Raw genomic sequence first — 25,125 nt, forward strand, 5'->3', positions numbered from 1 at the left:
ACATCCACAAATATTCTACAAGGCAGAATGAGCAGCTGCACGTTTTATATGTACGCACAAAGTATACAGGTGCTGGCCCAAATTTGATGGGCCTTCAACTTTATAATACACTCCCAGCTGAGATTAAGGCCCAAAAAAGTGTGGCCACATTTAAACTTAAACTATTTGGGTTCTTAAAATTAAAAATGTTTTGTTCAATTGCTGATTTTCTTGATAATACCTGATATTTGTCTTGTAACCATGTATTTATTTTGTTACTTTCTCCTGATGTGTCTTATATCAAGTGTAACAGTTGTAACTCAATTGCTGGACAAGTAAAATGTATTATTATTAATAAATTATATGATATACTGCTAAGTTTCTCTGCTCCATGCAAATGTACATTGGCTACCTCAGGATAGTTTTATGTTTGTCTAGCTATTTTCGTATTTTTTTATGGTTTAAAAAAACCAAACCATAACCATTCACCAACTCATAACCAAATTCTGACCATATTTCTCTGGAAATGTCTAGTGCAAGTGTTATGAGGCAAGGACTATAGTGTATCCAAATCCATGGCATAAAAATGACATTATAACTGGACGTACCAACCATTATTCCATTGGACCACACAGATGTACTAATGTACACCCATGTCTTGGAAATCAAAGTTGAAAAATTATGATGTGCATTTATTCAACTGAATATATCACTTAATCCCATTTAGCGTATCATATAAGCCGCACTTAAGTTAATTTATTTACTGTGTTTAAAACAAGCACCCTAGTTTTAAGAAGGAAGTTTTGAGCATTAATTTTATGATATTTAAATAAATTTAGCGGCATATAAATGCATATAGCATGCATGCAATTAGAAATTCAGCCCTAAATTAGAGGCAAGATTTAATTTATGTTTGACAGAACAAGAAATTAGAGAATGAAAAGATTATTCTTGTTCTATTACAACCACCTAACACCTTAGGTACACAGATTAATAAAAAATCTGTATGATTGGTCCAGTTTTATGATTGACAATGGACAATACATTAACACAGATTTGGACATGTCCTTTAAAAAAGTAAAATAAAATAGCATTCCCATTTATAGATGATCATACAGAAAGTTTATTCTCACAAGTAGTTGTTACATTTGTACACCATATACAAGATTTTTTACTTCTTTCTCTACAGAGATATATAAATGTTGGGATATCCCGAGAACCTAATGAACCAAAAACAAACTGTATCATTTTCAGGCTCTTTAGCATGTAAAGACAAGACATAGGCGAGCCAATTAAGGAGATGCGTATCCAACTGGATCATTTCACTCAATCACACACACGCATACATACTCATCAAAACTGATGAAATCACGTTACATACCAAGAGTAAAAAATATTCCTACAGCTTTTTTCAAACGTTTTTCAACTGCTCATCATGGTATGACGGTTAAAAATAAGAATAATGTTTTCATATACAAGTGAGTTTGATATTTACTTCAAATCAAACTACTACATACTATGTAAAAAATTACAAGTTACAAAATTATTTGAAAGAATTTGGGTGATTTATTTTTTATAAAACATTACCAAGAAACTCACCAGACAGAATGGGAGTAAACTGAAAACACTAAATTGACCACCTCTCCAACCAATGACAAACTTTCCAGACCTGCTGCTCAATTATACCCCACATACATATAAAAATGTTTACACCAAACCACAATTGAACTTAAAAAACATGTAAATGCACAAAAAATATTGTCATAGCTTCCACCATGAGCATGCTTAAAAAGCTCTTATGTGGGTTTCAGTTTCTCAGTTCTAACACAAAAACACAATGGGCTTAAGATTACGGAAACTAAAAGCGCAATATGACCATCGTCTACTTAATAATTATATACATTGTAAAGAAGACTACATACACAATGGTACATGAATGTTTCACACAATGAATGAATAGTGATCTAGATTAGCATTTCTGAGCAGCAGCAATTTTTTTATCATGGGAAGTTTGCTTACAAGCACAAAATAACCTAATTTCTTGGTAAAACAAGCAGGTAAAAAAAGAATTAAATTTTGAAACCAGCTATATAATAACATCTTCTCCTCTCCCAATTGGGAAGACTTTTAAAACACTGCATTAGCTTTCATCTGAGAGGGTTCACCAATCATCCATTCTCTTATAAGCGAAAAATACAAGCAGCTGACAAACCACAATTCACCAAGGGGCTACAGTCTAAGACAAGAATAATGTTACAAAAGATTTGCAGCATTAACAACGGCCATTGGGACAAGGAAATAGGATACTTTCAGTGCCAAAAACAAGTTAAAATACTTCATAGAGCATTGAATAGGCTCAGACAGATTTTACGTATTGTACAAGAGATTACACATTGAAAAACAAATTACAGTGAATTAATCAGGTGGATAATTTCACTTAAACATATTATTTCTACAATTAATAATATTTTAAAAGGGTACATTTCAAACAGAAGGCTTTTATAACAATTAAACTGAGAAGCACTGAATTAAAATTTAAATATTAATATTAGTTCCCTAAAAATTATCAAATAGGTATTTGAAAAATGGAAGAAAAGAAGATGTATTTCTTAGACAAAAAAAAAGGAAAAGAATTTATCCTGGAATATTTGAGGATTGGGGTTGGGAGATTAGGAATCTGACAGACCGAAGCAATACATTTAAGCATCTGCTATTTCTCCTAATACATGGGAGAATGCAATTAGCACACATAAAAGAAATTGTGCAAATTCATTTTTCAAAAGTGTTACTTACATCAGTCTTGTTGAAAACTTCTACAATTTTTGTTTCAATTAAAACCCCCAGACTAATTCAAATGGACAATCTGATCGCTTGCTTCAACATCCCATCCTACACTACAGTACCATCTTTACAAAGCACAACCCTCCTATTTACATTGAAAACACAAGAAATAATTATCAGGAATTGGTTTATCCATCTAAATGTTATGGAAATGCCCTAAAGGCAAGGGCCATATTTATACTATGTAGAACATATACGTATTTAGAACATGTCTAGAGAAATCAAATCATTAATTTTCTAAAAAAACAGTAATTGCATTAATGCACAAATCAGTAATAACAGTGTCTCCTAAAAAGGTTTTCAATGATAAGTAACAAATCTGCTAACTTAAGGAACTTGAACACTCACCCTCCTTCATTTTTATTAAAGGTTCAGTTTTGGTTTCAGTGAATTATGAAGGCAGCAAGATGAAAATGCACAGGTGCAATTAAAATTACAAGAGCAATCAACACTAACCCATGAGGCAACACAAGAATGCACAACTATGTATGTGCTCACACCATATCAAGTGCCCAGTTTATGAGATGACTCCTAACTACAGATGAAATTTAAAATGAGAAAATAAGACAACAGCATAGCAACCATTTGCATGTGCTTTTAAGCTTCTTGCTTTGCGTAAATAGGTCATGTTTCTTGCCGTATTTCTTCCTCTAAAATATTTCTCTCATCACATTCCAAACTTAAAAAAATATCCAAGAATGAGATCAATATTTTTGTTTCCATACCATCTTGAATTCCTTACTTGTTAATCATATCCTACTATCTTAATTAATCAAAACCCTTGAAAGTTCTGATTCATTTTTCTATGTATATTATGTATATATGCTACACAGTAGAAAATACACGCAAATATGAAAATTACACCTACAAGTACTATGTATGATTGATTATATTACAGATTATGAAAAATATAAGATGCACTTTAGAGCAAACCACAACTTTCTATGTTCTTTATATGACAACACACAATCATAAAAGAAAAGACAATTTTGAAATCCATGGGAACAAATTAAAATATGATCACATAGATCTTGCAATAATGAACACAGAATATGTTTACAATGCTCACAGGATTTGAGATTTATGAGTGAAACCCCTCCATCGACTACAATTTTCGTATGTACAAATTACAGCAGTTGTGAGTCCAAAATTACATAAAATTACTATTCATTGTTCTTCATTAAAAAATTGCATTTTCTCAAAATTTACAAATAAATAATTTACTCCAAGACATGCAGTGTCAAACTGTACAATACGGGATGGATTTTACAAGCCGTGGGAGCAAACCACGCAATATACTTTACAGCCTGAGGGAGTCAACGCAACACGACGATGCGCCGCAGAGAATAGTGAGAATGTCTCGGGAATCCAGGTCGAGTTTTCAAACTTTACGACCCTCCCTTTTTTTTCCCAGTTATTGAACCAGTCGAACCCTCAGCCCTCCAAAAAAATGTCCCCCCTGGAGAGAAAAGGGGCATAGGGTACCTATTCACAGAAATGTACGATTTTATTTTCTTACAAACATTTTTACAAGATCACTCTCTATTACACAATCACCAAATATGAGCCGGGAGGGGTTCAATGACAGCCTTGGCAAGGCAAGCGGCCATCACCTTAAAAAAGAAACGGACGAATTATTATTTATATAAAACTTTTTACACATCCTGTCCAGCTCCAACGGTGATAATCGATGGAGATAGCTCAGGGGAGGCCAAAAAACAAGCATGAAGGGGAGGACATCCTCCATTACTCCCCAGGTCCCAAAAACCTACAAAAAGAAGATCACAAGAAAAACACACACTTATGTGTAAATATATATGTATGCACACATATATATATATATATATATATATATACATATATATATATATATACTTGAATGATGATGAAAAAGTTGTGGAATGCTCGTCAACTAAAGTAGCACCCCGAAATTCCTACGTGCAAGCTACATCTTACTTGGTTACCACAAATCGGAGGCAGATGTTTATCCCTCCTCCCCACTCAATCTAACATGCTATCACCACAGTGGAACCTATCAAACTTCTTGTCAAATGTCTCAAGAATGAGAAGAAGGGTATGCAATACAAAGCAAAACTGTCAGAATCAGAAAAGGCAAAAGGGGAAAGAGAGAGATAGAAAGAGAGAAAGAGAATGTCAGGGGGAATGACTGGGTCAATGTCAGTGGCCTCGTGCTGCCTGCACACTACGGAGTGGACTCAAGCAGAGATTACATGCATAAAAGGGGTGGAAATGGAGAGACACTCGATGCAGGTGACAATCCAGGGCAATCATGAAGGAAGACCCAAACAACGACAGGAAATGAAATTAATCACTCCTCGGACATGCCTATGCCTACTCATTTGCAAGACGTATTCTGAGAACCTCTCAAAAAAAATATGTATTTATGATGTACATATGTATATAAAAAAACATGAGTGACAAATGTATAAAACATGCGTGTGTTTTTGTTTCCTGTACATAAATATGAACCTGTTGGTATGAAGTTATACAATGCTTGAATGATGCTTGTATTCCATTTACACAAAGTCAATACATTAACCTGACATGTCCTACAATTCTAATTAAAAAAAGTGGGGAGGAGGTTTGAAAAAATGGGAAACCAAACACAGAAATGGGATCCACAGGACACAACGGTTTCACATTTGCATAAAAAAAGTAGTGCAGTTATATTTTATCCCTGTAAATGCATAATGGCACACAACCAATGTGCTCAAAATGTAGATAATCCCATCTGCCTTTTCAAAAGCCTTTTCCTACTGACCAGATTTACAATAAGAAAAATAGTCTTCAAATCTAAACTGTACACCATCATTTTTTTAACCCTAATTTCTAAGAATTCTTTGCTTTGTCTTGAATTGAATGCCTCCATAAAAGATTGGTCTCTAAAACTGGATGGGGAAAGATCTATTTTCTTAGGAAAGATACAGAAATTGTTCAAAAGTTTGAGAATGTAAAAAAAATGAGGAGATGCTGATAGAGTGATCGGCGTGACACCAGCAAAACCTGCACGCCCATGGCGGGCGACGGGCAGAGCTTGGGGTGGGACGGAACGAGGCTGGGGGAGGCAGGCACCCCACATGGGCCAAGCCTGCCCCTCCCACCGAAGTTGGCTGGGTCCAAATGGAAACGTGGGATCGATAGGCTCACTTTGGTGGCAGTCACGTGCAGATGCGAACGGCAGACCACACAACGAGGAGACCACAACGTCGGAATGGTGCAAATGCAGATGAGACTTCACATAATATTCCCCTGTGCCTTTTTTAATCTTTTTTCTCCTATCCCTAAAAGTGACTACGAGACAACAAAACTGAAAAAGACCACTCAACAGTGCATAGTTCAGGTTAACTACATCTTCAATACCAAAAGAGACGAGAGAGCGATTTCCGTGCTGCAAACTCTTAAGAGGCTTGTTGCCCCACGGTGTAAGCACGTGGGGACACTTGATGCACCTCCTCTAACCCTCCCATCCTGCATTCTTTCATCCATAAGGAGAACTGGTGCGAACGAGAGCTCTTGAAAGGCAAGGTGTACACATGGGTTACATAAAACTGTGACATTTGGGAGTGGAGGGGGTTTATTCTATACAAAGTCTATTCTCTTAGGTACCCTGCTTTTAAAAATGCCTAGAGAGAGAAATATAGTGAGAGAGAGAGAGAGAGAGAGAGAGAGTTTCTCTCCTAAATGTCTCCCAGAATCTAATTGCCATCTAGATTCCTTCAAACATGGCAACTTTGTCATCTTCAATCCACTCAGCCATCAAAAAATTGACTACTCCTGACCAACCTTTATGGGGAAGGCAAAGAGAGGGAGAGTTAATGACAAAAGGGATTCACCAGTGTGATAAAAGGAAACTTAAAAAAAAAGAGTTCAGGTGATATAAAGTGAGCTCTTTGCGTGAGAAGGTGATGGTGAAGTTGTTCAGATGGTGTTTAGAAATATACTTTCGTTTTTATCAGATGCTACTGATGTTCCTATTGTAAGTAAGACTTAAAGTGATATAGTCAGAGCAAAGGTGATTGATAATTCCTCTTTCTTTTTTGCACTTTTTTCTTGGATCATGTTTTTTTGATAAATTCTCTTAGCAGCTACTTCCTGAGGCTGGTATCACAATTGATGCAGGGCTTATTTTAATATAGTGGCATCCTGATTTCTTTATATTATTTAGCTATGACATACTTCAAATTATTTCCCAATTGTTAGTCACTCTCACCTCCCAAAACAATCTCTCACATGGCTTTCTCAGCATTTCTCCAACAGATCAAGCATTACATAGACCTTTCCAAAGGAATGATGTTATTTCACTTGCTACAACTGAACAACTAATTTAATTGCTTCACATCACTTGTTCATGCTATCGTTTCAGGTAAGCTCCTTGTTAGAAAAACCCCAATACACAAAGCCAGCACAATGGCAGTAATGTAATGGACTCTGGAGAAGAGCAGCAGTGAACACAACTGACTAAAAACAAACGTTATATAAAAGAGACACCCCTTTTGTTTCCATTCCATGTGAAATTAAGCCTCAAAAATGGAGGCAAAGCTGATTTTCTGTGGGAGAAGAAAGGAGGACATTACAAACCCTGGAGCTTTCAAAGTTTCAACACACAATGGCCAACAGCTTGTTTAGGATCAAAACAGGCAAGTCAGTGCAGGCACTCATTGAGCAGTACCACACATATTTTCAAACCTTTTCATAGGACCATTGGGCCCATGAACAAAAATAAAATACATTGATGCATTTATAGGAGATTTCTAAACAACTGCCACTTGATATAGAAAGACCCTTTTGGCCCCTTTTAAGCAATGATATCTCCTCCTCCTTCCCCTCACACACGTTTCTACAACAACCAAAATCACGCACACTGGGATCCACTTCGTCCTTCGAACAGCCAGAAGTTTTATCCAAAATATGCAACAACCTGCAGCGCCAATGCACCCTTCCAATAGCCCATCACACGCACCACTCCTCTCGCCCAAGTTGAACTTCTCTTGAGATGGCACACAAAGATTCCCAAGGGTCTGAAAGAAGCTCTCTGTCGCTGGAAGGAGAGATGCCGATGTCTTTTCCGTTTCCATAGGTGCACATGTGGTGGTGGTTGCCTGTCGCCAATGTCAACCCAGGGACCCACGACCCTTCCTTTATGCCCCCCCCAACCATCTCCTGCCCGTCACCTCCACCCACCCCTGCCAGTGGCCCCGTCGTCAGTTAGAGTCCTCCGGCCACGACTGCATTGCTCCCACCCCCTGGTGGCCCAATAGGACCGAGATCTCCTCCGCCGCCCCCACCTCCACTTCCACCGGCGGTGGCACTCTTCATGAAGAATTTCTCCATCTTGGCAATGATGTGCTTACCGTAAGTGTACTTGCGCAGGGAGGAAAGGTGGGGCCGAATCTTGTGCATCAGCACCTTCCGCTGTGTTGGCTCAGCCACATCTATCATCTTCTGCACCACGTAGTTGGCAAACTGATCCTTCATCATTACATGTAAGGCACTGTTTGGATTGCTGCTGCTTGGAGAAAATGGAAGAATGCGTAAGTGACAAAAATATATTTAAGAAAATGTTCAAAGAGTACACGAGACTACAAATTTTAATTATGTGAAACTTCAAATACGTTAACAATTGTGAAAAAATAGTTTTAACTTTGCACATGAATAAATAAAAAAAGCTAAATTAAAATACCATATTTTTCCATGGATAAGGTGCGCGCTATCTATACAAAGATGTTCGGATGATCGATAAAATGATGATGCACGTTATGCCATTAAAATTGGAAAAATCCAAACATGACGTATTTTTACACTCACACACATCCAATATAGACGTATTTTTATTTTTACACACACAATATTTCATTTTTAGGCGCATGTATATATATGTATATATATGTATAATATATGTATGTATGTATGTATATATATATATATATATATATATATATATATATATATATATATATATATATATATATGTGTGTGTATATATATATATATGTAGATATATATATATGTATATATATATATGTATATATATATGTATATATATATGTATATATATATATGTATATATATATATATATAGAAAAATATATATATTTTCTATATATATAGAAAAATTATTAGCCTAGATGAGGACAGGTTTACTTTGAATTATTTTGGAGAAAAAAAACCAGTTGAAATGTTAGAATTTACAAATATTCAGGTCATTAGAAGTGGTTGGAATAGCACTGCACTCAATTCCTAAAATTTATCACGGATATAGTTCAGTGTAAATTCATACAAACAGAGATTTACCTAAGCTGTAGCTTGCTCAATTACCAATCGCAGAAGCGGTGGTCAATTCTATCTCATGTTTCCATAATAATGAGTTAGTTTTTTTATGGGAGGTGACTGACAGCTAAGGTCATTAGCGCCATTAGGAATGGATGGGAAAGGATGAAGGGTGGAAAGAAACCTGGCGTCGGCATTAGCCAACTCTCGTCGAAAGGCACCAAGGCATCTGCAGTTTAACGTCCCATTCGATGGATGTCATACTCATTCAAAGTGCTCTCCATCACAAGGCACCTCAAGTATGGATTGGGATACCACTGAAAAATATTGTTGTCTCCAGGATTTGAACCCAGGCCCTCTTGATGGGAAGCCTGTATGTTAGCCCCCGTACAACCACATTATTAATAAATAGTATCTATTTGCATATATTATTTCACTGACATATTCACTCAAATATATGAGTTTTGGTTGTTTTTATAACATCAAACAATGTCAGACTTCCCATGTTAACAGAATTGGAGGATGTCACAATGCGTGTCCCCACATTTTATTGCTCCATCTTTCACACATTTAGAAAATATGATCAACCCAATAGACTTTTGCATTGGAATAGTGGCTATGATATAGACATAGCATAGTGAGCATTGACATAGTGGAGAGCATAGCATAGAGAGCATTGACATAGTGGCTACGATAGCTTCAAATTCACCATATCTGACGAATGATTTCAAGACAAAACTGAATGAACGAAGCTGATCATTAACATGACTGAATAATGGTGAATACATCGTCTCACCATATGAATACGTGATCCAGGATTTGCAAATAGAGATATCTAGGAAATACAGGAGGGTTATTAACTTTAGACATGAATGTCCATGGAGTGACTTGATTTCTCCAGGACCATCACTCTCAATGAGAAGACACAATATAACCCTGTTTCTGCTTCTGATCATACCTTCCAGGGCAAATTAATTTCTTTTAAGTCATCCAGAGGAATAGAATGTGTCCATATAGTTTTGATGACACATTGGAACTGTGAAAAGCTGCGAAGTCATTTTGAATGCTGCGGTGCCTTACCACCACTAGTATCCTAGACAGATCACTTCTTAGGGCACTCTGCTCCAATGTACATGACTATCAATATATCAATAGCTGTGAGGGCCAGCCTCTGATCCATTCAGATTGACCTTGAAAACATACACGCTATAGTAACAGTATTCCATACTCGCTAACCCCACATCCATTTCAGTAACCTGCAGCCAAAGTAGCTGACCAATTGGCCATCAAGTGCAAGCCACAACTACTTCCTCTGGTTCCAAACTAGTTCTTGAAACATTTAGTGTGATTTTTATCGTATCATATTCATAAAAATGAAGTCCCCTCCTAGCTATTTTGTATAAAATGAATCCATTATGAGTAAAATGAAAGTTATTTTTAGTACACTGAAAAGCTTCCAACCTGCTCTTAAGGAACTGGAGTAAGATGACGAATAACTTTCATCGATGGAGATATCATAATAGAGAGAAACTGTGCATGCATGACGAAAAAATACTCAGAAAATTTTATCGCTGCCTCCCTAATTTCTGCATTCTTGTGTCCAACAAAAAATTTCTGTACAACGAACCTTTTCATTTTAATATTATCCCTTTTCAGGTGGATTTGAAGAAATAATATTATTAAAAGTGTAAATTTCCGTAAATATAGACTACTCTAAATTATCAAACTTCATACAAATACAGATAAAATAGCTATAAATTAATTTTAACCAGATTCCATCTGGTATAAAAATGCTTCTTCAAAGGGAGCTTATAAAAATTTAACACTTTCTTTTATACAAGAGCTATTACAGCCTTAGGAATTTGCCGGAAGGATCTCCTAAGGACAACATCTTGTTCCTTTAAAAGCCCCAAAAATTTCCGAGTTTAAGAATGATATTTTACTTTTCCAATAAAATCCCTGGATCAATAAACTGGCATCACAGTGTGATAATTATACATGATTTTATACCTGTCATTGAAACTGCAGACTTCCTCGATGAGGAAGGCACGTTCAGCCCTTGTGGCATGTGTAACACACTTCTCTACAACATTGGAGGCAAATTTATGCTGTGACAACTGTAACACTTTTCCACGCACAACAGCTATGATTTGTGACTTGTCTTCTGGCTTTCCCCTCTCTGCAAATATTAAAATGACATAAAAAGACATGTTAATATTCTTATTCTTCTTCAGAATTTGGGATTCACAATTTATTATTACATACAAAAAATGATAACTATCAACTACAATAAATGATAATGTTGTATGCAAAAGGTACCAAGTACACTATACATCTAATGCAAAGGGTGGTAGTATAAGATCATAACAAATAAAAAACATGAATCATGACTTAGAGCAATAAATACAACCAAATATAAATTAGCAACAACATCAAGCCTCTTACCAAGCACATGTTGGATGACATAGTTGCCAAACTGGTCTTGTATAAGCTGCTCTGTGTTTTGATGTAATTCTTCAAGGATGGGGGCAGTTTGCTCAGGTGTACAGTGTTCCAAGATGCGTTGGATTACTCTGCAGCCATAAGGATGCGTTGAAAGGGCAAATACCTGAATACAAATGGAAGTTCATCAGCATCTTATGATAAATAAAAATAACTTCATAGACTAAAACTAATACAGTATAAATTTATATACATAACAACAATCAGTTTTCCTTCCTGTCACAAAGTAGCTTTCTTAATTATGATTGGGCTAGCTAAGACTCACTTTGAACTTCTGTAATTAGTCTTATGCTTGGCCAAGCATTACAATATTACTTTGCCCTTGTATTTCTATGACTCTTACATAATAGGCATAGCATGTTTTTAGTCAAAGACCTTTATCAAACTAACGCAGTGAATGCCACACTTTCCAGACATTTTAAGGAAAAAAAGAAGCACAAGAATTGGACTTGATACAATCAAATGATCCCCAATAGAATCCTCACACATATGGAGGTAATCAGCTTTCCTGATTTGGATTTTAAACATGGAAACTGGACTTCACGCATGCAACTGTATGGTCATAAAATGAAGATAAAATGCTTATATGGCACTGCTTTTCAAGCTAATATCTTTTCCACACAATTATAAATAGAATTTTCATCTCATAACTTCAAACAGTATTTATGCATTCCCAAATTCATTACATTAGCTAAAAGAAGTTTCATACAAAATATGCCAAAAATCACTATATTACCATATTAAATTTTATGACGTTAAGATAACAACTCCTGTTCATGATGAATAGGGATCTGCAGTAGAGTGACCTGGTGCTTTGAAGCATAGACACTGAAGCATGCTGATAGTTTATGCAAATTAAACTTTTTCAATACTTTATTCTACATAACTACAGAACATTCGAGGTACTGTGGAGAGAACCAAAAGCACGGCAGTGAATGAAAGCATGAGTGAAATAATGACATAGGTAGTGCCATATCCAAAGGGAAAACGTAAAAAAATAAATTTTTTGTCTCTCCTGGACTCTTTATCTCAATAGTCTTTTGCATAATCAGGAAGGTCAATTTCGTGACATTCAAAGTGCTTGTGGATTCAAATTGTTGAAGTGCATACCTGACCCTGGAAGGCAGCTATGATGAATTGCAAGGCATGGGGATCAACACATTCAATGCATTTCTGGAGAACATGGTTCCCATTCTGGTCCTTGACACACTTGAGCACATGCCCATCCAACTCTCTGACAATTTCTTGCTGATGTTCTGCGGGAATAGACTCCAGGGCCTTCTGTATCACTCTGCATCCATACATCTGCAGGGCTAGGAGCAACACATTGCCTCGGACCTAGAAAATAGAAGCAAATTTCTAAACTGCTGAACCAAGGCGCCCACCTTCCAACCATCCAGAAATTCAGAGTTTCACATTGGCACAGGAAGTATGCAGCGTTAGAATCAACTGAACTTTAAAGTTAGATTTGCACTGAAGGTAAAAAAGAATTACTGATGGATTTATAATTAAAATAAAATATAAAATTGGATTTGGATTCAATTGAGACCATTTAATGCGATTCCATAAATTTGAGTTTTTGTGCATGCAGACCACAGTTGACATTGTCGAATGGTTTTATAAAGTCAAACAACAAACCAACTTTTTCTAATACTGGGTCCAGGGAGAAGAGACTAAGGCATTTCATTTTACTGAAAGCTGCATTAGTAGTAAACAGCTAGGAGAATTCATTCTGTATGTTTATCGCAATACAAATTCACAATTAAACTGAGGCTCATTCTAAAATATAACAATACAACTAGGATGAAGAATAAAAGCTCCAAGTACCAAATAGAATGACACAAGTACACAGAATATTGTCTAAAGGGACAGGAAAATATACAAAATTAGTAGTAACTTGAAGTGATTTTTAAAAGTACTCCTAAATGCCAAGTTAGGATCACACCATAAACTTTTACTGGAAAAATCACTATAAAACAACAGATATGCATGGAGCGTGATTTAAATACATGACCTCTGAATTGGTTGGAAAATGTAGTTTCTACTGAAGTAACCAAATTTGTATACCAATTGGCTAACTATTAATTTTATAAAATTTGTAATAAACCTTGCAGGATCATGTGTTTCACAGTGTCTTGGGTAGTATGAACTATTAGGCAAAAACAACCTCACTTTCAACCTACCTTTTGCGCCAGTGTCGTCTTTTGATCTGGGGTGCCAAACTCAAAAAACTTCTGAATTACATAGTTGCCAAACACATCTGTCATGAGATTATAGGCAGCTGATAAAATTTCTGAGAAAACCATTTGCTTCTCAGCGACTCCTGCCCTCTCTAATTTCTGCTGAATGAACCGTGAACCATGTTGATCTTGTGAAAACTCAACCACATGATTTGCAAGATCTCGAAGCTGAAGATTAGGGAAACGGTTGTTCCTGTGAATGAAATCACAAAATTACATAAGACAATTGCATCAAGAGTGGTTTTATAGCAAACACAAACTGGCTGCTGATTAGTTGAAGACTACCAATTGTTATATTAGACATATTGTAAAACAATTATGCAAAAGAATATATCATACAACAAATCAAAAAAAGCAATTGCCAAATGAAAGGAATTAACTAACTTCTGTTCCTTTCAGGCATGACCAAAAAATTTTCATAGCTACCATATCTACCTGCAGATGTTATTAATATCTTTTTGAAAGAATAAGAAAATTTGTATTTTCAAACATTATTTGGTGAAATTCCAATTTATTACTTCAAGAGCTCAAATATTATTCAGCTTCTCTGGCCCTCATGCCACAGCAGCTAAAAAATTTATAGCAATCAGGCTATAGCTGGAGAGTGGATGTCAGAATCGACTGAGATAAATGGAGATGATAGATTGAAAACTGGCCAGGATTCTTGGCAAGAGAGCATACTTACAAGTGAGCCCCATAGCAAGTATCTTGAGCGTTATAAACAGATATATCAATTGCTTTTGGGTCACAGGAAAAAGTCACAGCCTGCATTAGTTATAAAGGCAGGCGACTAACAACAGAGACTACTCGTATCAGAAGGGATAGGTGGGTAATCTGGAAAGGGTAGGATGTTACAGAACAGGAAAAGAGAAAGCCGCTGATGCCATTAGCTTTAGCAAAAAGCACCAAGGGAACCTTGAGACTTGGAAGTACTTGAGATTAACATTAAAGAGATATGTTAAACTGTGAAAATTGTTCTCAGACAACAGTTTTCATGTTATATCAAGGGATGTATAACAACTTCCGATTACAAAAACAAAGTAGAACTAAGACTAACACGAAGGCAGCTCAAATTTCTAAATACCATTGAAAAGTTAATTAAAATGCAAATTGAATAAACACACTATAAATAAAAACTTACTTATATTGAGCAATAAAATGATGCAAACAATAACTGGCAGACATAAATGAAACACTGTAAAAATTATATAAAATCAGATTGTAATATTTGAAGGGTAGTAAAATATGACAAAGTCTGTCAGGAATCAAATTCTGTCAAAGTAAGAAATGTAAAAATTAATGCTATGTCTAAAACTAAAACCAATCCCAACTGATGGATTTTTAAAATTTCACAACACTTTGCAAATTTTGGGCATGTAATCTCAAGGCTCAACTGTAATTCATATTCTTTCTATACTTGCATATCAGAAAAATTGAAAAAAGTCCGCTCCTTACCTGAAGTCCTCCAGAAGCCTACTCCGGCCGGGAGGTTTGTCAAGGCCAGTGGTCCCGGTTCCTGTGGTTGCACGATTGAGTTTGGCAAACAGTGATGCCCCTGAGCTGAACATGCCATTTGGTGTGATACCTCCGACACCAGTAACTCCTGTGCCAGTTCCAACCACTCCCGTAAGAGCCCCACCAACACCACCCATGCCATTGCGGTACTTGGCCGCTTCAGCACCTGGTGCTGCCGATGACATGAGGCGGCTGCCTCCACCACTCACAACAGAGCCGCCGGCACCTCCAGATGGAGAGGAACTTGAGGGAGACGATGAGGACATGAGGGCACCCAGCTGAAGACCTGAAGATGCTGCTACAGCCACTGAATGTGCCGCAACCAGACTCGGTTGGGGTGGAGGTGTGATGGATCCAGACGCGAGGCCCAGGGGGCTTGGAGATGCAGTCACTGTGCCTGCATGTACAAATTCTAACAGTGATGAAATATCCTCAACAAAGTGGATGATTAAAAAAACATGGAGAGAATGTTAATTTAGGTCTTTATGGCACCATTTCTAATGAATGAGCCAGCAGGTCTTCCATTGTTCCCTTAAAATCTGAGTGCCAGTAATGACTATTGGAGGCTTCAGATTCAACTTTTGTGAGGCCTGATTTTAAGTAATATACAGTTTATTAAGAATGTAAAAATATCTTTTGAATAATAATTTACTTATGGGACCCAATAATGTGTTCTAGGGGAAGTAAAAATCAAGCGAATTAAAATGAACGATTACAGCATAAACATTTTTTAAGGTTTCATTCTTCATATTGATTTTAACAATTTTCAAGCAGAAGAAGCTCTATAATGATTTAAACTTTTTACAATTAATTTAGTTAGCCAAAGAAAAAGTTTTAAAACGAAACAGGCAGAAAAAAATGTTAAATTAAACACATTTCAGAGCTCTGAGGCAATACCATGTTTCGATGATCAAAACTAAAATATCTATCACTAATAAATTTGAATGTATTTCTTTTTGCATAAATTTTTCTGGACAATACTGTAATAGCACAAAAATACGTGATTATAAATGTATACGAGTCTATAAGGTGATTTATATTGATTTTCATCATTAGGTGACTTGCACTGATTGACCACCATAACACTTGTTAATACAGATCTGAGTGGAGGCTATTACTTACCAAGTGCACCATAGCTTTGGGGCCATTTGGCACGGCTGTACTCGAGAGACGGGGAGAAGGCTGATGTACTCCTATCAAAAGAGTCTCGGCGGCCACCCGATGCTCCACTCCCCAGTCCAAGCCCTGTGTCCAAGAGAGAACCGAGGCCATCAACAGAGTGACTCTCAATTCGTGGTGGAGGACATAGGACTGTGCAAACGGATGAGAAATGAAACTAATGGTTTAATCTTTGTTACAGGGATTGCTACATAATGTCCACCTCATTACGGCCTTAGCAGGCTACAACACTGAACTGTAGTGACAAGAATGAACAATTCATTACATTTGATAAATCATGCAAATTAAAATCCACACCAAAGATGAACCAATCACCTCTTTTTATGTGCAAGCATGCTTCTCTTCACCTTAGCTGATTAATTTTATTTTGAGTTATGACACTGTTACTAGAAACTACATTCAGCCTATGGTAAAGTTTGCTCATATTTAAAGAATCCTTCACTAGGATTAGGAGTCTCTACGATGGCGCTAATGGCTAACTATATGGTATGATTCTTCCACAGATGAATTCTGTACCTTGCAATCATAGGGTGAATGAATGAAAAGACAACATGCTCGTATTCCAAAAATATTGTAATCAGTAATGATGACATGATCACGTCATCAGTTATTACATGTATAATTTCATCATTGACGAGATGACTACATGAGTGAATACATAACCACAACCAATCCATTTATTTTGCTTTATATGGGATAAAATATGAAAGAAATAATGTAAGCACATAGCAATTTTTTATGAACAAGAATAATTAACTCACGGTCAAAGTTGAACAATGATTTTGGTGAACGGAAACGAAAGATTTGAATTATGCAAAAAGCACAAATAATGACTGCATGATTGCAAGGCAAAATTGATACAATTTCAATTCATGCACACAAAACCATCCAGTTATTTTTTATTGGATGGTTAAGAGATGGATCACCAGTACCTTTAACAATACTATCCTTCTCATAAAATAAACATTTCATATGGTTAAAATGAGAATGATTTATGAAAAATGTTATTTATTATGAAAGGTACAGGCAAAGCAAAGCTGTGGCATACTTGGGAATGAGATAAGAGAGGAAAGGAGAGAAATTTAAACAAATTATCAATGCGTCCTGAAATTTAAGAAAATGTTATTATCATTCCAATCATCTTCTAAATTATGAGTTTCCTGCAGCAGTTTGCTATATCAGAGAAAAATTGGTCTTTGAAAGATTAAAATTTCTGGGGTATACCTTTAACTACTGGTTTTGTCTGTCATATCTTAAATACAACATAATTAGATTTAAAACTAACCTGCCTATTTAAAATTGCCCTAGTATCCTCATACTAGGCAAACATTTTACTGAACATCGTGTGGAATATTAAGAGTTTATTTATAAAAGACATGAAAATGATGGGGAATTATGTGACTCATTCTAATCAACGACATTTGCTAGGGAATGAAATTTATTTTTCACTTCTTTTCAATATCGACATCTGAACTGATTTTCAAAACACTTCACATCATGTATGGTGATCTTGGAAGAGCAGTATATATTTTTATTTTCAACTGGATGAATGGATATAATTAAACTTGTATAAATAAATGTTAACAACTATTCAAATCTAATCATATTTACTGTTTTTTCATATCCACCTGGATTCATAATTATTTAACATATTCTGCAGGTATCAGTCTTTTTCATTTAAAATAAAATTCATACTGACTTTATTTGAAACCACTTACACAATGTTGCACATTATATGGCCACTGAGACCAATATCAATAATGTTTTTCTAACTTTTGAAAGTTTAAGTAGGCAAGGGGGTAGAACAAAATATGCATTTTCAATTCTAAGGCATTACGTAGAAAAGTCCTGATGATCCGACATCATCATTTCTGGTTAATCTTTTTCATTCTAGTTTTATTTTTTCAGTGCAGTTACATCATTTTGCTTTCTAAATGTAAACTAAGGCTAAAAATTTAATACAATGGCTACAACAAGTTGATATTCCATTAGGTAAGTAAGGATATTGGCTAATTTTTGGCCAAGTATTTTAAATTAAAGTTTTAGAGACCAAGTTCTACGCTAAGTGATTGCTTTTCCATTCTTCATTATATAACTCAAAATAAAAACTAATTTAGATTGTGACAAAGCTCACACACTGAGGTCAATCTGATAGCAAACATTTCCTTTTGATGATAAATATTCCATTATTATGGATCCTAATGTTGGCACTCAAAATTCAAACATTATTGCTAAACAAGTGTTGGAAACACATCAAGAATAACAATGCATATCTTTATTTCCTCACAAAAACCATGCTTGTAGCCATGATTTCAAAACAACACATCATTAGAATCAATAATGATTTTGATGTTTGGATGACCATTAAAAAGTCAGCACTTTCTTATTTCTTTGGTGCAATTTTGATGCACCAGGTTCACTTCAAAGTGAATTCATAAATTACCATATTTCATGGCCCATAAGACACACTGAATTTTCAGGTCAAAAATTACAAGAGAAATTTGGATCAGAAAGAAAAGGGTTCAAACATTTTTATGCTAACACTTAATACGAAGAAAATGGAATTGTAACATTAAAAAATCACCAGCTATATCAATGCTTATTCACTGTAGAATTGCAGAAATTTGTCATTACTGCTACTGAATTATTTCCAGAGTTGATGAAGATTTTAATCTTCATTCAGTACACTCTGCTGAACTGCCAACTATTTCCATAGTTATTTTCACTTTCCTTAATCAAACTGTCATCTCCACTTCCTTCTAGCGCATTGTTGATTTTACAGTCTCACTGTTAACTTTCTGCCAAGACTTTTTCAAATAATTACAGACACTAAAAATGGATGGCAGTTGTGATGCCATCGTAGTTGCACTGTGTGCGATCTGTTGTAGTACTGGTATATATGCACAGACCATTTTTCTTCACGAAAAACTTCCACCAAGAAGGTGTCTCAAAGGAATTGGCAACAGCTATACCAAACACTAATTTTCTCGCTTCCATTAAAATCATTTTTGTTGAAACATTATTCTCATTCTTCCATTCATTATTATCTAGTTCTTCACATGTTCCTCAAGCTTTGAACATGTAGGACCACATGAAGATTAAGTTCTTTTTTACTCTGAGTTTATCAGGGGAGATAAAATGCATTAGTAGAGGGGTGATATCCCCGGGGATTTATTTGGAAATTTTATAGGTGGTACTTTCAAGAAAATATTAAAACTCTGTTTCTTATTACAGGCTCAAAACATTGAATTTATCAAAATTTGTAAAACGGCAATCATTTTCTATGCCTGATATGCCTACGCCTGGGAAAAAAACTAAATAGTAAAAAAAGTAATTTTTTGTTGAATCGGCTTAGGTATTATAGTTTGAAGATACACCCTTACACCCTCAGCCCATAAGATGCAGGCGGATTTTAGAACACAATTTGGAGCAAAAAAGTGCGTTTTATGGGCCGGGAAATACTAAATAGCCTTAGAAGTCGAAACTTTGTAAGAAGCCATTTTCACATTTGCTAACTTTTGCAGGTGTCTATCTAGTGAGAGATTTTAAGGGATGGAAAACATAAAAGAAATGTTTAGATGATGCAATGTAATATTCACTAAGCTAGCGAAGATCTACCGCAGTGACTGCACTGTATTCTAACTCGATTTTTAGAACATGTTTATGAATGCAATTCAAACTATACTTTTTAATTGAACACTTTGCTTAATAGAGTACAATAAATGATTCGTTTCAATAGAATAATTTAGAATTATAATTCTCAGTTACACAGCCTGCATCTACTCAGCGACAGGTGTACATGCAATGGCCTGTCGTAATTGATCTGCAATTTAATAAACCAACAACATTCCATACTTCAAGAATAAAAATAAAATAAAAAATGTTAGGTGTGCCTGTTGATCACCAGCCAAGAATGATGCAGGAGAATTTATGCCATCTGAAAATACAAGCAAAGAGAGTGCTGACTTTCTAATGGTTACTACGGAACATCTACAGCTCTAATGTAATACAAGACTTGCAATCTTTTGTGTTAAGCGTGCCGGCCACAGAGACAAGAGGGCGCCTCGGCATTCATTGTCTGTACCTGAGCCGAGTGATCCCAGAGCTGGGGACCCAATGGTCCCAAGACTGCTGTTCCCGTATCCTAGGCTGCTCGTCGTTGACTGCTGGTGCTGCTGGGACTGCTGCTGGGCCTGCAGGGCACTCACCACGCTCCCTGCACCCACCCCTCCTCCTGCACCACCTCCTCCGCCCCCTCCACCACCTCCTCCTCCACCCCCCCCTCCACCGACCCCCAGTGAGCTGAACCCACCCCCGCCCCCAATGCTGGAGGACTGGAGGCCTGTGGTACGAGTGACGGATGCCCAGAGAGAGAGAGAGATAGAAAGAAATGGAGGAGAGGGAAAAAGGTGGTCAGGAGAGGAAGAGAGAGTCATGGGGAAAGACGGGTCAAAATATTATAAAGAAGTTCCAAGGTTTGCAGGTGGCGTCATAAGGAGGGGGAAGGCGTGGGGTATTCGAGATGAATTGAGTTTGTTGGCATTTTGCACCATGGAAACAGGTCATAGGTGAGGAATGATTTCAGCCAAAGCGCAAGAGGAGAGGGCAATGATGTTCAAGGAAATTAGATGCAAGCATTTACATATAACATGGACAGATGGAAAGGAAATGAGTAAAAGATGATTTTGATCAGGATGAGAATTGCCATTAAATTAAAGGAAAGTCAAAATTTTTTGCAATGATTGAAGGATGTAATGATAAGGCATATAGAGGAATACAAAAAGAGTCGAGAAGGGTGATAGGAAATGATCAAAGTATAATAAAAACGAAAAAACAAAAACAGCAAGGAGGGGATGATGGGAGTGTAGGTGGGATTAGGTCATGAATGGGCAGGAAAGAGAAAGAAGAGAAAGTAGAATTACACCACCGGTATAAAAAAGTCACCAGAAAAATACAAAAGTGAACAAAGCAGGCAACAAGAGCATTCCATCGTCAATGAGCCACACAGCCACACATTCCCACATCCACACAACACCAGTTACAGCTCAGCACCACTTCAGGTGAATGGACCATGAATATATTCATGTTTTCATGACATGCCATTGTTTTACAAGGGATTTTAGGACATTTTTGTTAATGTGATACCAAAGCCAGGAGGTTTTTATTTCATGGGGAAGGCTCGATTTTTGATGGGTAAAAACTTTCAATACTGTTAATAAAAATCTAAGGGTAAATTTCTTCCAAATGAACCATAAGTTAAAAGTCCTCTTGAATATTTCACTTTACTGTACAAACATACCACAAGGAGCTATGTCCTCTCAGTAAAAAAATTTTGTTTAACCACATAAATACACTTTCCCGCAATAATTCAATGCTTATGCAACACAGCATGCAATTTACAGCCACTGAGGCAACAAACGGAATGACAGAAAGATGATTGCCAGATAAAATGTTGCTACAATGTACTTACTGTGAGCAACATGATATCAATCATTAAGGATACTGGTTAGACACTCAAAATTGTGTACGTACCAATAGTGCCACCATTGGCAGAGGCCGATGAAGAATATAGTGAGGCTTGTTGGTTTCCGCTGTACAATGAGGCAGGGGGAGTTTGAATTTGCTGAGGTTGATTACCCAGTAATCGCATATTATTTCCTGCAAAAAAGAGAAAATACTATTTTCAACAAGAAGACTGGGCAAGGACAACTCATATCACACAAAGGACAATCCAAGTGAATTATTGATGACGTAACCATAACCACAAAAAAGTATATAAGAATGGGAAATGCACAACAGGGATTCCGAGTTATTTCTCACTAAGGATGTTAATTTAAGTTTGCTCACATTATTGAATACAAACACCCTGTTTCTCTTTAATTCCGAGCAAGAAAATTATATTTAGCCCTACATATAATTTTAAAGAAACTGCAGGAGATGCAGTGAGAGTCACTTGTTGACACAGGAGATGCCACGACAGCAGCAATAATCTCATTCCTTTAGAGGCCCCAAAATTTCAGAGTATAAGAGGATGCCTCGATAGCTCAACTGGCTAAAGCACTTGGCCGGACATAAAGGGATCCGGGTTCGAATCCCTGTCAAAACAAATGATTTTAACACTCTGAAATTGTTGCATTGAGTACTAGCATGTTGTCGCTGAGATTGCCGCATTGTAATACATACAATTTAAATAAAACTAAGAAATCTTGTGAGGAATAGCAGAGAGAGAAAGTTCGATTAGTATTCAACTCAAGTGTAAATTGCACCACAGTAAAGTGTTTGTACACCTCCCTGGAAACAGTATATGAAATGCTAACAAAGGGTGCAGGATGAACAATGAAATAAATACACTTCTTAATTAGGGAACATGGTGAAGGTTAACAAAATTTGAGATTGGAATCCTGCAATCACTATATAATGCAATAGAGTCTGAAATTACATTTAACAGGATGACTGTACAAACAGTATGGGATGACTTCATGAGAGAACAGGTGAAATATTGAATTGATGTGGCTGCTAACATTAGTTGGCTTCCAACTTTGTGTAATTATCATCATACGCTGAACATTAAGGCAGCAGTTATTCATTATAAAAATTGAGTGCTTGACCATCAGAAACTCAAGCAAAATATGTGAGCTCATTATTCCAACCTGGGATAACATAAATTAAATGGTACACTGATGTTGTACTGTAAAAATTTTGATTTTACTTAAGTCATTTGTGAACTCTGACTAACAGCATTCTTCCACACCATCACCTCTCAGCCATATGGGAAATATAAACTTGGGAGTGGCAACACACATGAGAGCATGTCCTCTTAAAAAGTGGGACAACAAATTCAGAAAATTTAAATGCCGTAAAATAGACTTCCATAATAAAGGCTTTACTAAGGCAACAGCAGTTCATCTTAATACTAACAAATCCTGTCCATATCAAAAGGTGTTTGTATTTAACTTAAATTTTATTAAATGAGGTCCAAAATTTAATTATTTTCATTAAAAAATATTGAAGTTATCACTACCCGACTGATTTCAGTGCTGTCGATAGAATATGAAAAGGATATTAGGAGTATGTATGGACTAATGAACAAAAGTCACCTCATTGCTGTATTCATTCTCCACAAAATTTTGCCTATGCTATTTTTGGTGAATTCTGAAATTTCTTGAAATGAATGAAGGAAATGTAAGTAAATTCAAATATACCATGAGGCTATAGAATGTGATAAAAATGAAATTCTCACCTGGTGTTCCAGCATTAACAATAACTGGAGCAGGAGACACAAGGCGCATTTGTGTTCCACTGCTGATACCTCGTACATTGCCCATAACAATAGGGCCATTTTGGTCATAGTAAGTAGGAATCACCTGAAACTGCCCCTGAACCTAAATGGAGAGGATAAAATTCTTGCATAAAAAATACTGAATTAATGCACTTGGACATCATACTACAATAGAGGCACTGACAGCCTTGTAAATTACCTGTATCATGAATAAAAAATATTGGTCAATAGCAAACAACACTGTTATCAGTTACAGCAAAAATATCTTTATGACAGATGAATTTTCAAGTTCAATGCTATAACTAGGCTGAAAAAAGGCATTTCTTCCCTTTCAATAACTACATATTACAATTCTCATTCAAATTTAAATGAAAAATTTAATTATTTATTTAACATTTATCCATTTCCATAGGAAAACATCCATTTTTGGCCTTTATATAGGGTTTTCAATCCATTCAACATCAAAATAACAACAAAGACAATTACAAACACCCAAGGGTGGAGGAAAACCAACCAGGTGAGAATTGAACCTGTAACCTCTGGGTTAGCAGGCACAGAGACAGTATCTCATCACCATGCTGGCCAGCAAAAATACAATAGTATCTCCAATAGGAGCAAGGACATTCACTTATGGCGACAAAAAAACTTGCAATGCTAATTTTCAAAGTTAAAAAAATTAATAAAATCATCTTTATCAGCAGGGGAAAAAGATTGTCCATAATGTGGCAAAAAACGGTAGTGAGCGTACCTGGTTGAGATTTCCTGTGCCAGTGTTAATCTCTGATGCAGAAGATGGAGTGAGGGGCCTTCCTCTTTGCTGCTGTGCGGCAGCGGCAGCTGCAACTGCTGCTGCCGCTGCGCCCTGCTGGATGATGTTGGCTGGATAAACACTCCATGGTGCAACGCCATAGTACTGAGGAACAACTGCTGGGGGACCTGAGGGGATGAACATTGCGTGTGATGACCAAGATAATTGAACAATGCAGGCATGAGCAACCAAAATATATAAAACGACAGAAAATTCACATTTCGAAGACCTAGACAACCCATAGAAGTTATGCATGGTTGAAAATGTGCAAATTCTTCCAAATAAGGGCACACAAAAATAAAATTTCATCATGATCTCGATTGCATATAATTAGATAATCTTCATAATACTTGAAAGAATCTGAAGAGAATGGAACTACTTTTATCAGAAGAATAATTTTGAAAATAATGTTAACCACCTAACATTTAAGGACTATTCTCAGCAGAATATACTAATAAAACTCGCTTTCATCATGCTCATTACGTCATTTCATG

The 25,125-nt window shown here is 36.3% G+C and overlaps 1 protein-coding gene across 1 annotated transcript in view; it reads right to left on the reverse strand.

Moving 5' to 3' along the window:
* Window positions 1–1,084: 1,084 nt before the first annotated feature.
* LOC139701070 (pumilio homolog 2-like) overlaps window positions 1,085–25,125 on the reverse strand; it is a 1,002,002-nt gene continuing 977,961 nt past the window's right edge. The window contains exons 11-20 of the mRNA XM_071599645.1: window positions 24,572–24,759; window positions 23,785–23,926; window positions 22,077–22,202; window positions 16,488–16,676; window positions 15,306–15,762; window positions 13,794–14,043; window positions 12,721–12,948; window positions 11,554–11,716; window positions 11,119–11,287; window positions 1,085–8,347 (exon numbers count right to left, since the gene is read on the reverse strand). Coding sequence (XP_071455746.1) covers window positions 8,047–8,347; window positions 11,119–11,287; window positions 11,554–11,716; window positions 12,721–12,948; window positions 13,794–14,043; window positions 15,306–15,762; window positions 16,488–16,676; window positions 22,077–22,202; window positions 23,785–23,926; window positions 24,572–24,759 — 2,213 coding nt within the window. The 3' untranslated portion in view covers window positions 1,085–8,046. The remainder of the gene's footprint in view (window positions 8,348–11,118; window positions 11,288–11,553; window positions 11,717–12,720; window positions 12,949–13,793; window positions 14,044–15,305; window positions 15,763–16,487; window positions 16,677–22,076; window positions 22,203–23,784; window positions 23,927–24,571; window positions 24,760–25,125) is intronic.

This window comes from Hetaerina americana, unplaced genomic scaffold, assembly GCF_022747635.1.
Source record: "Hetaerina americana unplaced genomic scaffold, ioHetAmer1.1.p SCAF_11, whole genome shotgun sequence".
Lineage (NCBI taxonomy): Eukaryota > Metazoa > Arthropoda > Insecta > Odonata > Calopterygidae > Hetaerina > Hetaerina americana.